Here is a 16,621-nt window from a genome sequence, read left to right on the forward strand (position 1 = left end):
CCTCACTGATGTCTCAGCAGGTGGGACAACTGAGTGAATTCCTTCCCACACTGAGAGCAGGTGAATGGCCTCTCCCCATGTGAACTCGCTGGTGTCTCTGCAGGTTTGATGAACGAGCGAAACCCTTCCCACACTGAGAGCAGGTAAACGGCCTCTCCCCAGTGTGAATGCGCTGATGTGTCTGCAGGACGGATGACTGAGCGAAACCCTTCCCACACTGAGAGCAGGTAAACGGCCTCTCCCCAGCGTGAATGCGCTGATGTGTCTGCAGGTGGGATAACTGAGTGAATCCCTTTCCACACTGAGAGCAGGTGAACGGCCTCTCCCCAGTGTGAATTCGCTGGTGTCTCTGCAAAGTGGATGACATGGTGAATCCCTTTCCACACTGAGAGCAGGTGTACGGCCTCTCCCCAGTATGAACGCGCTGATGTGTCTGCAGGTCGGATAACCGAGTGAATCCCTTTCCACACTGAGAGCAGGTGAATGGCCTCTCCCCAGTGTGAATTCGCTGGTGTGTCCACAGGTTGGATAACTGGTTGAACCCCTTCCCACATTGAGAGCAGGTGAATGGCCTCTCCCCAGTGTGAATTCGCTGGTGTCTCTGCAAAGTGGATGACACAGTGAATCCCTTTCCACACTGAGAGCAGGTGAACGGTCTCTCTCCAGTGTGAACGCGCTTGTGTGTCTGCAGGTGGGGGAACCGAATGAATCCCTCCCCACACTCAAAGCAGATGAATGGCCTCTCCCCAGTGTGGTTGCGCCGATGAGCATCCAGCAGAGAGGGGTATCTGTATCTCTTTCCACAGTCTGCACATTTCCATGGTTTCTCCATGGTGCAGGTGTCCTTGCCTCTCCCTTGGGTGGCCAATCAGTTGAAGCCTTGTCCACACACAGAACACGGGTACAGTCTCTCCCCGCTGTGAATGGTGTAATATTTATTCAGGCTGTGTAACTGGTTAAAGCTCTTCAGTCAGTGCACTGGAACACTCTCACTTGAATGTGGAAGTGTGTTGATGCTTTTCCAGTCACACTAATGTTTGAAATCTTTTCAAATCTTCCAGATTCAATGGCCGATGATATTCAGGTCCCAAGGAATATAACTCTGCCAGATCTAGATGTGACGTTTGAGATTTTAGCCTGTGATTCCTCTTTCAATATCCTGCAAAACAAGTTGACACAAGTCATCAGTGTCAGTACAGGATTGAAATTCAGAACAGACAATTCCAGTTTCTATGGAACATTCTTTCTCTCTCAATCCCAAAAGCTGTGAATCTCCATCCCACACACTCTCCCTCCATTCTCACTCTGCTGTATCTAATATTTACCCTTCCAATTCTCCTGAAGGTGCTGATTGAGGCTGATTGACAGATCCATGCTCACTCCTTCCTGTCCTTAACACAGAGAGCTGAAAATCTCCATGCAGGCTGCCAAACAGGTACATGTCTATCTGACCGGCCGAACAATGTGTGGAATATACCGACTGGATTCACTTCCTTACCATTCAGTTGCTGCAAGTCCCCAATTTCCTCCAGAATGAGAAAAGAAATGGAAAGGGCGAAACATTGATTTCCTCCCAGATGTTGTCCAGAGGCGGAAGTTTCAATCATTGGCCAACTTCCGCATTGTGACGGCACAATATAACCGAGCCTGAATTAGCCAATAGGAATAAGTCTGTTCCCATGTGACGTCCTGTGGTTCCAGTGCGCAGGCCCCGGCGCGCGTCCACGGGAGCCCCGCCCCCACCCATTGTTCCCCTCCCCCTGCACCTCCTCGAGCCAAGGTTTCCAGGCAACCGGCTGGCGGCTCCGGCCAGAGCGAGAAGCCGCTCGGTGATCTCCCCCTCCCCCCTCTCTCTACGGCGGCTGCTCCAAAAAGAGATCGAGAGCGACCGCTGGCGGCAGCCGCATTGCGCCTGCTCCGGACAGCTCGGCTCAGCAGCACTCTCTGCGCCTGCTCCGGACAGCTCGGCTCAGCAGCGCTCTCTGCGGCTGCTCCGGACAGCTCTGCTCAGCAGCGCTCTCTGCGGCTGCTCCGGACAGCTCGGCTCAGCAGCACTCTCTGCGCCTGCTCCGGACAGCTCGGCTCAGCAGCGCTCTCTGCGCCTGCTCCGGACAGCTCGGCTCAGCAGCGCTCTCTGCGCCTGCGCGCTGGGCTGCCAGCTGAGGGAGTGGGGGAGGGGACTTTGCAAAATCTCTTCCCATCATTTTCTTCCAAGTCCCGCAGTTTGATTTGAAACAGAACAGCTTCTGTTTGTAGCTTCACCACAGACTCAAACTTCACACACAGACTCAAACTTCACACAGACTCAAACTTCACACACAGACTCAAACTTCACACACAGACTCAAACTTCACACACAGACTCAAACTTCACCACAGACTCAAACTTCACCACAGACTCAAACTTCACCACAGACTCAAACTTCACCACAGACTCAAACTTCACCACAGACTCAAACTTCACCACACACTCAAACTTCACCACAGACTCAAACTTCACACACAGACTCAAACTTCACACAGACTCAAACTTCACCACAGACTCAAACTTCACCACAGACTCAAACTTCACACACAGACTCAAACTTCACACACAGACTCAAACTTCACACAGACTCAAACTTCACCACAGACTCAAACTTCACCACAGACTCCAACTTCACACACAGACTCCAACTTCACCACAGACTCAAACTTCACACACAGACTCAAACTTCACACACAGACTCAAACTTCACACACAGACTCAAACTTCACCACAGACTCAAACTTCACCAGACTCAAACTTCACCACAGACTCAAACTTCACACACAGACTCAAACTTCACCACAGACTCAAACTTCACCACAGACTCAAACTTCACCACAGACTCAAACTTCACCACAGACTCAAACTTCGCCACAGACTCAAACTTCACACACAGACTCAAACTTCACCACAGACTCAAACTTCACCACAGACTCAAACTTCACCACAGACTCAAACTTCACCACAGACTCAAACTTCACACACAGACTCAAACTTCACCACAGACTCAAACTTCACCACAGACTCAAACTTCACACACAGACTCAAACTTCACACACCGACTCAAACTTCACCACAGACTCAAACTTCACACACAGACTCAAACTTCACCACAGACTCAAACTTCACCACAGACTCAAACTTCACCACAGACTCAAACTTCACACACAGACTCAAACTTCACCACAGACTCAAACTTCACCACAGACTCAAACTTCACCACAGACTCAAACTTCACCACAGACTCAAACTTCACACACAGACTCAAACTTCACACACAGACTCCAACTTCCTCCTCTGGACAACATCTGTGAGGAAAACACTTTCTTTCTCCCCCTGGGAAATACAGAGACAGAGAAATTCTCTGGAACTGGAATTAGAGCCAAATATACTGAGGGGGAAATGTTTGTGATTTTGTGAAACCTGTTTTTATTGTCCGAGCTTTTTAAAGTGTAATTTATCCTGTCTATTCAAACACTGTTTCTTAATGCATGATTCAGTGATGTTAATTTTAGATTAATTTTTAAAGTAAATTTTTTTTTAAATGAAACTTTGTCTTTCAGTTTATTCCATTGGGATTTGTGGGAATTTGTTTATTATAAGGTGACCATGAGGATCGTAACAACATTGATATGTCTGGTGTTGTTATATGGTGCATATGATGTGGAGATGCCAGTGTTGGACTGGGGTGGGCACAGTAAGAAGTCTCACAACACCTGGTTAAAGTCCAACGGGTTTATTTGGAATCATGAGCTTTCAGCGCGCTGCTCCTTCTCACCTGATGAAGGGGCAGCGCTCTGAAAGCTTGTGATTCCAAATAAACCTGTTGGACTTTAACCTGGTGTTGTGAGACTTCTTACTATATGGTGCATATTAGGTATATTATTTATGGATTTGTATTACAGTTGATGTTGTTTAATTCCAGAATAGTATTGTAACTACTCTGTATATTTTCCAGTCAAAGAGTCAGCAGAGCACAAGATAAATCAATTCAGCAGCTTGAGTCCGTGCCCAGTCTCTGTCGGGGAATCCACTCAGTGCCATTTTTCCTCCATATCCCTGTTCCCCAGTACGTTTAATTCCTTCAAGTGCCCGACAAATTTTATTTTGAAATCACTGGTCGTCTCCACTTCCACCACTCTCATCGTCAGTGAGTTCCAGAACATGATTGCTTGCTCCCTAAGTCAAGTTCTTCTGCATCCATCTGTCATAGAATCATAGAAACCCTACAGTACAGAAAGAGGCCATTCGGCCCATCGAGTCTGCACCGACCACAATCCCACCCAGGCTCTACCCCCATATCCCTACATATTTTACCCACTAATCCCTCTAATCTATGCATCCCAGGACACTAAGGGGCAATTTTAACATGGCCAATCAACCTAACCCGCACATCTTTGGACTTTAATCTCTAATCTCTAATCATGTATCTCTAATCATGTAATAGAGTTCTGAATATTGCTTACATTTTTAGTCCACTAAATATGCAAATTTTTTATATGCTTAGACACAAGCCTGTGTGAAGATTTCGGGAATATGTGTCCTGTACATGAAACAGTCAGCACGGATCTGTCGATTAGGATGAATCAGCACCCTCAGGACAATGTCTATTTCAGGTCCAGCAAAGTGAGAATGGAGGGATGAAGGTTTACAAATTTTCAAGAATGAGAGGAAAGAATGTTCCACAGAAACTAGAATTGTCTGTTCTGAGTTTTTATCCTGTACTGACAGCAATGATTCTTGTGAATTTCTTTCACAGGCTATTAGAAGGGGAGAATTTACAGACACAAATCTCAACAAACATGACGTTAGGATCTGACAGAGTCACCCAATTATTCAGGATCTGAATACCATCGGCATTTGAAACTAGAATGGGAAATGTTTGTCTGTCCCTTCAAACTGTTTAAACATCAGTGTGACTGGAAAATCACTGAGACACATTCACTCGAGTGAGAGTATTCCAGTGAACTGACTGTGGAAAGAGCTTTAACCAGTTACACAGCCTGGAAAAGATTGAAGGATTCACAGTGAGGAGAGACCATGTATGTGTTATCTGTGGGGTCAAACCTTCATCTGAACCTGGAGATGTACAAAGACACTCAGACCATGGAAATGTAGGGACTGTGGGAAGGGATTCAATTGTCCCTCGAAGCTGGAAACCCTTCGATGCAGCCACACTGTGGAGACACCGTTCACCTGCTCTGAGTTTGGAAGGGGATTTCGTGATTCATCCACCCTGAGGAATCACCAGCGACTTCACATCAGGGAGAGGCCATTCACCTGCTCTGAGTGTGGGAAGAAATTCAGCGATTCGTCTGCCCTGCTGACACACCAGCGGGTTCACAATGGGGAGAGACCATTCACCTGTTGTGTGTGTGGAAAGGGATTCACTCAGTCATCTACCCTGTAGAACCACCAGCGATTTCACACGGGTGAGGGACTGTTCCCCTGCTCAGAGCGTGGGAAAGGATTCACTCACTCATCCCTCCCACTGACAAACCAATGCATTCACATTGGGCCGAGGCCATTCATCTGCTCCGAGTGTGGGAAGAGATTCACTCAATTATCTGGTCTGCTGAGACCCAAACGATTACACACTGGGGAAAGGCCATTCATCTGATGTGTGTGTGGGAAGTGACTCAGTGAATCATCCAGTCTGCTGGAATACTGAGGCACCTCCCCCAATAAGGAACCTGTTCAATGCTCTGACTGTGGGAGCTGCTTTAAAACCTGAGCCTACCTGAGGGTCGACCAGCGCATTCACACTGAGGAGACCCCGTTCAGGCGCTCTCACTGTGCAAAGAGGTTTAGAACATCATCTGACCTACTGAAACATCAGGGAATTCACACTGGGGAGAGACCCTGATAATTCCCACTCACTTTCAGCGATTTCTCATAAAACCTACCAGATTGGAAGCTTCTGCCTGAAATTTTATTTTCCCTTAGTTTCCAAACTGAGACCATTCACCTGCTCAGTGTGTGGGAAAGGATTCACTTGTTCATCCAAGCTGCTGAGGCACCATGGCAGGCACACCCATTAGTGATCTTTTGGATGCTCTGACTGTGGCTGTTAATTATATCAATAGAGGTTAAGTTTATTCAGATGGAGGGCACTGATTAGATAGTTATAATGAGCAGGTACAAAGTGGGACTCACTAATATAGCTTGGAGTCAGAGTTGAACCTGTAATGTTTGATTCTGTGAACAAACCTAGACCAAATAAAGATTGACTCCGCCCCAAGGCTGTCAGGATTATAACATGGTAACAGAAAATGCTTGTCTAATGGTGAAGGTTGGAAACTAAAAGAAAGTGTATTTCAGACAGAAGTTTACAATCCCAGCAGCTTTTGTGAGAAATGACTGAAAGGCAGTGGGAATTGTCAGGGTCTGATTACCTGCCGATGTTCTCGGAGTCTGAACCTTACAACCAGTGGAAGAATGAAGATGTGGACACGGGTTACATCCCGATCAAGGAGGAAACAAGATCTGGCCTTGGCATTGTCACTTCCTAACACAAGGAAAATCAGCAACAAGGCATTTTCTGATCAGCCAAACTGCAAGTTGATAACTGCACTGGCACGGATGATTCATGTAAAGAATTCACTTCAGGTGGTTGGAGGGTAGAATCCCTGTCAATTGGTCTATGGGAGAAATCCCTAATTCCCCTCTGTGCCGGGCGATCGCCCTCCTGCTTTAAAGGGATACAATTAGTTCCATTTTCAGTCATCAATTATCTGATTGTTCCATGAAAAGAATTGCTCGAAGCAACAAATTATTGGAGATACCAGAAGAGGGTTTCTTCATGTGTAACGTTTGTGTTGAAGAAGAAAAACCATCTTTTTCTTCGATTTGTTTTGAAACACTGTTTGTGTGAATTTTTGCGATTCCGGTCAGGACTGTTAACGTTTGCAGAGAAATTCGAACACCCAGTGATTAACTGAAAGAATTACATCACAAGATTCCACATTTTTAAACAAAAACAAACTTTACTGTATGTTTAAATAAAATTTAAAAAGACAACACTACAAATTGAATACTACACTCAATGAAGATTTATGATATAAACCTAGTTCTATTTTTTTACCTCACCCCAAGAGTTTCTTTATACTTAATGATATCTTGAAGTTTCATTCACTTCTGTTCCTAGGACCATCCCAAAGGTATGCTAAAGCTCTCCACAATTCACTTTAATTCTCCCCAGTACTCCAGATATTCTCCAAGCTCCAAGAGTTTATGGGAGTCCATCCATTATCTTTTCACTAAACAAGCCTCCAATTTTCCTTTAAGCTCTCAAACTGTGGACTCCTCAGTCCAAACATGGGCTTCACTGCATTCTTGCTGAGGGATTTAAATGTTGGAAACACCCCTGGTTTCTAATGGTCCTCTAGGCTTCTAGTCCCACAGATGGTTCACAGCTCCTGATCCCACAATTGGTGGCTTCCAAGTTAACTGCAGACTGTCCGCTGGAACCAGGTCATTGATTGGAAAGGACTCAAAAGGTTACGGGGAAAAGGCAGGAGAATGGGATTGAGATTTATCAGCCATGATTGAATGGCACAGCAGATTCGATGGGCCGAATAGCCTAATTCTGCTCCTATATCTTATGGTCTAATTCTAACCAAGGCTCCACCCTGAATCACATATCCCCATGGTAACAGAGACGATTGAATATCTAACAGATGTTCAGCTTCAAAATTGGACCTTTTTTCCTGAGGTCTGCATGAAGAATTCACCGAACAAAAACAGTACAGTAATTGTCAGACCCAATGTCTCCAGCTCAAAGATCCAGCTGACCTTTTACAGTTCTTACCTCTCGAGTTTTGACTTCTTAAACCAACACGGGCCATGCTTTGTGACTGCGAATTCCCTGAGGGTGTTTTCATCAGATTCTCAATCCAGGTTTTCCATTTTTTAAAAGCAATTCTTGCAACTAATTCTTATTTCTAAAACATAGGAATTATGAAATTAGATTTTTGGAACAAAAACAGGAAGAAATGGAAATGTATCACCTTCATAATATCCCATTTAGAATATTACAATATACAACATGCTGTATATCTTAACAACAGCCATGATCTTATTGAATGGTGGAGCAGGCTCGAAGGGCCAAATGGCCGACTCCTGTTCCTAAGTCCACTGTTTTCCTATGTTGATCTATCTTATAACCTGCAATAGACATAATAATCCCTCCATTGTCCACTTCACAGTCACAAGTCCAGCTTGGTAACAGCACACTGCTGGGTTCCATGTCCAGGAATCTCAGTCCACTGAAGATGGAAATTACTGCTTGCAGTGTTTTCTGAAACTTTTCTTCTTCCAATAATTATAATCCAAAGGTCCTCCTGCAAAAGGAGAGTCTTCATTGCTGTTCATTTGTGAATTTTCAAGTTCTATTTTGAAAACAGTCTGTACAGAGTTCACGTTTTGAAATTTATTTTCTTTCATGTTTGTAGTTTCTCCATTGTTTAAATCCAGAGAGAATATTCCAGTCAATTCCACATTGAAACTGTCTTCTTCTTGCTCTGTTGTAGCTGATTCCTTTATTGTCCAGGACAATATATTCACAATATCTTTAAAACAGAAATTAAACATTCCCATTTGATTTCAGACAGGAACATATTCTGTTCGTTTGTTCTTTATTGTCAATGTCTGGCTGGGTTGTTCTCCTTGGAGCAAAGGAGGTTGAGGGGAGATTTGATAGAGGTGGACAAGATTCTGACAGGTTTAGATAAGGTGGACAAAGAAAAGCTGTTCCCATTAGCTGAAGGGACAAGGATGAGGGGGACACAGATTTCTTGTTTTGGGTCAGAGATGCAAGGGGAGGGGAGATGTGAGGAAGAATATTCTGATGCAGCGAATGGTAATGACCTGAAACTCGCTGCCTACGAGGGTGGAGGAAGTGGAGACAATAAACAATTATAAAGGAAATTGGATGGGCATTTGGGATGTTCCAAACAGAACAAAGAGCAAAGAAAATTTTGTTTTCTTTAAACAAAAAAAACAAAACAAAAAAGAACAAAGAAAATCCATCAAGACATCATTTGACTGAGTGTGGCAGAAAGGGACCTACACAGGGTTGGAATCGGTGGGATTCGGGGGGGAACTCTCCGCCGGTTGGGGATATACCAGGTACAGGCGAGGATGGCTGTGGTTGTTGGAGGTCAGTCATCACTGCAAGGGTCACTGCAGGGTTCATCTAAAACTCTGCTGGCCATGTTTAAACTCACATTAAGTGTTATTCCACTATCACCCTCGTGCACAATGATCCACCCAGTAAAGCAACAACTTAATATTAAAATTCTCATCCTTGGTTTCAAATCACTCCATGACCTTGCCTGTCCCAATATCTATAATCTCCTATCAGCCCCACAACCCTCAATATATTACACTGCTCTAATTCTGGTCTTTAGTTTGTCCCTGCCCTTGCTTCACCATTGCAAGCTCTACCTTCAGTTGCTTAGGCTCCAACCTCTGGAGTACCATCCCTACACGTCTCCAACTCTCCACCTCGCTTTACTCCTTTAACACACCCCTTAAAATCTACCACTTTGACCAAACGTTTGGTCATCTAACCTAATATCTTCTTTGTGGCTCAATGTCATACTTTATTTTACAATGCTCCTTGGATGTTTTATTACTTAAAGGCGCTATATAAATATATTTTGTTGTTCCTCATGTCTCCTGGGTCTAATCATTTTCAGCGGCTTCATTAATTACCGTCTCCCCACCGTAGGGTGGGAAACGGGGATGTTCACTGATGATTGCAGTGTATATTACCATTCACAACTCTGAATACTGAAGCTGCCCGCATGCAGCGCAGGACCAGGACAACATTCAGGTTGGAGCTGATTGTCAATTCATATTGACACCACATAATTATCAGGAAATATCTATTTCCAGCAAGAAAATCTAACCATCTTCCCTTGATATTCAATGGCATTACCATCAGTGAATGTCCCACCAGCAATAACTTTGGGGTTACCATTGACCAGTCATTTAAATACTGTGGTTACAGGAGCAGATCAGAGGTTGGGAGTTTTGTGGCAGGTTACTCACTTAATGACTCCCCAAAGGCTTGCCATGATTCACAAGGTATAAATCAGGAGTAAGGTGGAATATTCCCTACCTGGATGAGTGTATCTGCAACAATTTTGTAGATCCTATCCAGGACAAAGTAGCTTGCCTGATCAGCATCTCAAATACCACCTTAAACATCCACCATTAGCCCATAATGGTGGCAGTGTATCCCACAGATTAGATGCACTGCAAGAAATCACCAAGGCTGTTTTCACAGCATGTTCCAAACCCTAACTTCTACCACTTGAAAAACAAGTGCAGCCAGCGTTTGGGAATGCCACCATCTGCAAATTGTACTCCACATCACATACCATTCTGACTTGAAAATCAATCACCATTCCTTCTCTGTCACTGCATCAAATTCCTGGAACTCCCTAACAGCGTTGTGGGTATACCTACACCAGATGGATTGCAGCGATTCAAGAAAGTGGCTCACTTTCTTCACAAGGGCAATCAGTGATGCACAATGAATGTTGGCCTTGCCAGCCACATTCACATCCCCTGAAAGAATAAAACAAAATCCTCATCCCTGGTATCATTCTCAGCCATGAGGACTGCAATTATCAATGAACAGCTCCGCTTTCGACTTTATGATGGGGGGGAGGGTCATTGGTGGAGCAACTGAGGATGGATGGGCCGAGGACACTACCCTAGGGCTGAGGTGATTGGCCTCCAACAACCGCGATCATCCTCCTCTGTGCGGGATGTGGCTCTCGCCGGTGGAGAGTTTCCCCCCGATTCCCATTGACTTCAATGTTAATCGGGTTGCTTGATGCCACGCACAGTCAAATGCTGCCTTGATGTCAATGGCAATCACTCCAACATCACCCAGTTCAACTCTTTTGTCCATGTTTGGACAAAGGCTGTAAATGAGGCAGGAGGTGAGTGGTCCTCGGTGGAACCCAAAATGAGCATCAGTGAGCAGGTTATTGCTGTATAAATGCTGCTTAATCGCACCGTTGGCAACAACATCTTCCATCATTTTGCTGATGATCGAGACGAGAGACATTGGATGGCAGTTGGCCAGTTTGGATTTTTCCTTATCCATTGCCTTCAGCTGCTTATTGATATCCCTTGAAGTGAATCGAATTGGCTGAAGATGGGCATCTGTGATACTGGGGACCTCAGGATGGATAATCCATATGGAGAGATTAGAGAAGCTGGAATTGCACTCTATAGAGCAGGAAAGGTGAAGGAAAGATTTAATAGAGATATTCAAACTTTTGCGAGGTTTTGATAAAATGCATGTCTGTTTCCATTGGTTTTTAACCAAAAGACATCGGGTGGAATTTCATGAAAAAAATTCGAAGTGCTGAGTGAGTGAGAAAAGTTTCAAACTCGTTTCTTGGGCAAATTTAAAAAATCAATCTTGTGGCACTTAGTCAAAAACAGTCACAATATAATCCTCACTGCAGGAGGAAGGGGAGGAACCTAAACTTGCTGGGGAAGCCAGCTGCTGATCTGGAGGGGTGTCATTGTGCATGCGCTCCATCCTCCCAGTTTCCATCTTCAGTGGACATCCCCCCCTCCCCACAGAAATCACCCCACCAATCTCCTCATCTGTAGCGTTTCCCCCAAATCACCAACCCCTCCCCCCAATCAGCATCCCTGCAGAGTTCCCCCTCTTGCCCCCTCCCCGATCGCCACCCCTGCAGAGTTTCCCCAATCACCAGCTCCCTCCCCCATCAGGACTCCTGCAGAGCTCCCCCCCCTAACCCTCTCCTCAATCACCACCCCTGCAGAGTTTCCCCGATCACCAGCTCCCTCCCCCATCAGGACTCCTGCAGAGCTCCCCCCCCTAACCCTCTCCTCAATCACCACCCCTGCAGAGTTTCTCCGACAACCAGCTCCCTCCCCCATCAGGACTCCTGCAGAGCTCCCCCCACTAACCCCCTCCTCAATCACCACCCCTGCAGAATTTCCCAATCACCACTCCCTCCCCCGAGTCAGCTTCACCGTCCCATGGAGTGACCCAGGGGTCCATTGGCGCCTCGAGGGAGGAGGGGGGCCTGGGGACGGTGCTGGGGCCTTCCACCCGGGGGATTCCAGCCGATGGGATGCAGCGATTTCCGACTCCCCCTTTCCTGACACCGGTGCATCTCAAGAGCAGCAGGGTGAACAGCAAGGCAAGGATACATCCATATCACCAGGAAGACGGCTGGACCCCTCTAGGTCCCAGCTCTCCAGCAGACGCCTGCCAGGGGCATCACAGGCAAATGGGTGCGGAGTGCAGCTGGCTGCCTCCAGTTCTGATGTGCATCCTGGGGGGACGTGTTGATGTGGCGCTGGACCACGGGAGATGGAGATGTTGTGGGGTCGCCAGGAGGGCACGGGTGAAAGTCTATATGAGAAAGGTTTAGGGAATTGGGCTCTGTTGATGATCACATCCACCTGTTTTATAGCACTGTTAACTATCGGCCCTTCGTGTTATTGCATTGTTAGTTTCACCAATAAATATCCAAAGATGTGCAGGTTAGGTTGATTGGCCATACTAAATTGATCCTAGTGTCAGGGGGATTAGCAGGGTAAATGTGTGAGGTTACAGGAGTAGGGCCTGGGTGGGATTGTGGTCGGAACAGGCTCGATGGGCTGAATGGCCTCCTTTTGTACTGGAGGGATTCTATTATATTCTCTATAAAATTACAGCACAGAAACAAGCCCTTTGGCCCTCCAAGCCTGTAGCAACCATGCTGCCCGTCTGAACTAAAACCCCCTACCTTTCCGGGGACCATATCCCTCTATTCCTATGCTATTCATATATTTGTCAAGACACATCTTAAAGTCACTATCGTATCTGCTTCCACTACCTTCCCCGGCAACGAGTTCCAGGCACCCACCACCCTCTGTGTAAAGAACCTGCCTCGTACATCTCCTTTAAACCTTGCCCCTCACACCTTAAACCTATGCCCCTAGTAATTGACTCTTCCACCCTGGGAAAAAGCTTCTGATTATCCACTCTGTCCATGCCCCTCATAATCTTGTAGACTTCTATCAGGTTGCCCTCCTCAACCTCCGTTGTTCCAGTGAGAACAAACCAAGTTTCTCCAACTTCTCCTCATAGCTAATGCCCTCCACACCAGGCAACATCCTGATAAATATTTTCCGTACCCTCTCCAAAGCCTCCACATCCTTCTGGTAGTGTGGTGACCAGAATTGAACACTAGATTCCAAGTGCGGTTTAACTCAGGTTCTATAAAGCTGCAACATGACTTGCCAATTTTTAAACTCAATGCCCCGGCCGATGAAGGCAAGCATGCCGTATGCCTTCTTGACTATCTTCCCCACCTGCATTGCCACTTTCAATGACCTGTGTACCTGTACACCTGGATCCCTCTGCCTATCAGTACTCTTAAGGGTTCCGCCATTTACTGTACATATCCCATCTGTATTAGACCTTCCAAAATGCATTACCTCACATTTGTCCAGATTAAACTTAATCTGCCATCTCTTCGCCCAAGTCTCCAACTGATCTATGTCCTGCTGTATCCTCTGCCGGTCCCCATCGCTATCCGCAATTCCACCAACCTTTGTGTCGTCCACAAACTTACCAATAAAACCAGTTACATTTTCCTCCAAATCATTTACATATATTACAAACAGCAAAGGTCCCAGCACTGATCCCTGAGGAATGTCACTTGTCACAGCCCTCCATTCAGAAATGTACCTTTGCACTGCCAACCTCTGTTTTCTTCTGACTAAATATCTCGAAATTTCCTAACACCCTGTCACTCTGTGATCCTTGTGACATTTGAAACCAGGTATTCACAAAAAGACTCAAAGAGCATCAGCCCACTGGAGGCTGAGACCAGCCAGTCCAGCACAAAGAAACCCTCTGACCCTCCCCATTGACCAACTGTGAGAATGAACAAAATGCAAGCCTGGATGCAACTGAGAGCAGAAACAATAACAGCAGAATCCAACCCCTGGAATCACTCGTGAAGTTGCTGGTGTCTCAGCAGCTCCGATGAAACTCTGAAACGCTTTCCACACTGAGAACAGGTGAATGGCCTCTCCCCTGTGTGAACTTGCTGGTGTGTCTGCAGGTCAGATGAGTTCGTAAATCCCTTCCCACACTGAGAGCAGATGAATGGTCTCTCCCCAGTGTGAACTCGCTGGTGTATCCGCAGGTGGGATGACCGAATGAATCCCTTCCCACACTGAGAGCAGGTGAATGGCCTCTCCCCTGTGTGACGTAGCTGGTGTCTCTGCAGGTCGGCTGACTGCTTTGAGTGTGGGAAGAGATTCACTCAGTCATCACACCTGCAGACACACAAGCGAGTTCATAGTGGGGAGGGGCCATTCACCTGCACTGAGTGTGGGAAGGGATTCGAGGATTCATCTACCCTGCGGACACACCAGCGAGTTCACACCAGGGAGAGACCGTTCACCTGTGCTGAGTGTGGGAAAGGATTCACTCAGTTATCCAACTTGCTGACACACCAGCGAATCCACACTGGAGAGAGACCATTCATCTGCTCTGAGTGTGGGAAAGCATTCACTGAGTCATCCTGTCTGCTGACACATCAATGCAGTCACACCAGGAAGAGGCTGTTCACCTGCGCTGAGTGTGGGAAGGGATTCACACGGTCACCTCATCTGCTGACACACCAGCGAGTTCACACTGGGGAGAGGCCATTCACTTGCTCCGTATGTGGGAAGGGATTCACTCAGTCATCCAACCTGCAGACACACCAGCGAGTTCACAGCAGGAAGAACCCATTCACCTGCTCCAAGAGAGGGATTCATTGAGTCATCCAGTCTGCTAAAACACCAATGTGGTCGCACTGGGGAAAGACCTTTGATGTGTTTTGTGTATGAGGAGAGATTCACTGATTCATCCAACCTGCTGAGACACCAGCAAGTCCACATTGAGGGGAGGCCATTCCCCTGCCCTGAGTTTAGGGAACGTCATCAGTCAACCAACTGGCTGACACACCAACAAATTCATACCGACTAGAGACCTTTTCTTTTTAATCACAGAATTCCTACAGTGCAGAAGGAGGTCACTCGGCCCATTGAGTCTGCACCGACCACAATCCCAACCAGGCCCCACTCCAGTAAACCTACACATTTACCCTGCTAATCCCCCTGACGCTAAGGGGCAATTTACCACGGCCAATCAACCTAACCGGCACATCTTTAGAAAATGGGAGGAAATCGGAGCACCTGGAGGAAACCCACACAGACACGAGGAGAACATGCAATCTCCACACAGTCACCCGAGGCTGGAATTGAACCCGGATTCCTGCCCTATGGGTGTTAATTGAATCAATTGAGTTTAAGAATGTACAGATGGAGGGCTTTGATCAAATAATTATATGAGTGTGTATGAAGAAAGTATGTATGAAGAGTTGGGAGATAAATCTATTCCAAATAAAGATTGGTTCCAGTTTCTTCCTTCACCATAAGGCTGTCAGGATTGTAACCAGGTAACAGACAGTATTTGTCCAATGGTGAAGTTTGGAAACTGGAGGAAAGTATATTTCAGACAGAAGTTTACAATCCCAGCAGCTTTTGTGAGAGATGAAAGCCAGTAGGAATTGTCAGGGTCTGATTACCCACCGATGTTCTCTGAGCCTGAACCATACGATCAGTGAAAGAATGAAGTGGCGATGTGGACACGGGTTACATCCCTAACAATGAGAAAACAATGTCTGGCCTTGGCACTGTCACTTCCTAACGAAAGGAAAATTGGCAGCAAAACATTTTCTGAGCTGGAAATCCACTGGTCGTATACTGATCAAGGCTTGGATCTTTTACTCGGTTTCATTGATGAGATTTACAAGAAAGATGATCTGATGGGTGCCTATGAAGCATAGTCAGACTTTGTCAAGTTTTGAATGAGGGTGTAAGTATATTTAGCAGATCTGGATATCACAAAAAAGATAGGTCTGGAAAAGCACTAATAGGTGAATGAATCTCAGGAATGACGGGGGAACAGTTACCGTGAAATTCCCCTGATCGTCACAGTCTGGCGCCTGTTCGGGTCAATGACCTAACCAGCACGTCTATCAGAACGTGGGAGGAAACCGGAGCACCCGGAGGAAACCCACGCAGACATGGGGAGAACATGCAAACTCCACAGAGACAGTGACCCAAGCCAGTAATCGAACCCGGGTTCCTGGCGCTGTGAGGCAACAGTGCTAACCAGTGTGCTACCCTTCCGTCCCAGAGGTAAACACAGCAACCAGTCTTAAAGCTACGCAAACATGTAAAGAGTTCACTTCAGATGGTTGGAGGGTGTAATCCCTGCCAATTGGTCTATGGGAGAAATCCCAAATTACCCTCTGTGCTGGGCGATCGCCCTCCTGCTTTAGAAGGGACGACAATTAGTATAAATTTTATTCATATTATCAGATTGTTTCACTAAAGTAAGTGCTCGAGCTCAGAAATTATTGTGGATCCTAGAACAGCGGTGTCTGAAATGTAATACTTTGTACATGTTTTTTCTTTGATTCATTGTGAAATATGTTGCTGTGTATTGTTCTGATCCTAATCAGGATTGTTAATGTTTAAA

General features: G+C 46.1%; 1 protein-coding gene across 1 annotated transcript in view; it reads right to left on the reverse strand.

The window, feature by feature from the left end:
• Positions 1-2: 2 nt before the first annotated feature.
• The window catches only part of LOC144483900 (uncharacterized), a 206,714-nt gene continuing 190,095 nt past the window's right edge, over positions 3-16,621 (reverse strand). Inside the window, 3 exon segments of the mRNA XM_078202480.1 lie at positions 3-79; positions 82-856; positions 14,076-14,300. Of these exon segments, the coding sequence (XP_078058606.1) occupies positions 3-79; positions 82-856; positions 14,076-14,300 (1,077 nt within the window).

The sequence above is a fragment of the Mustelus asterias genome, unplaced genomic scaffold (assembly GCF_964213995.1).
Source record: "Mustelus asterias unplaced genomic scaffold, sMusAst1.hap1.1 HAP1_SCAFFOLD_84, whole genome shotgun sequence".
NCBI lineage: Eukaryota > Metazoa > Chordata > Chondrichthyes > Carcharhiniformes > Triakidae > Mustelus > Mustelus asterias.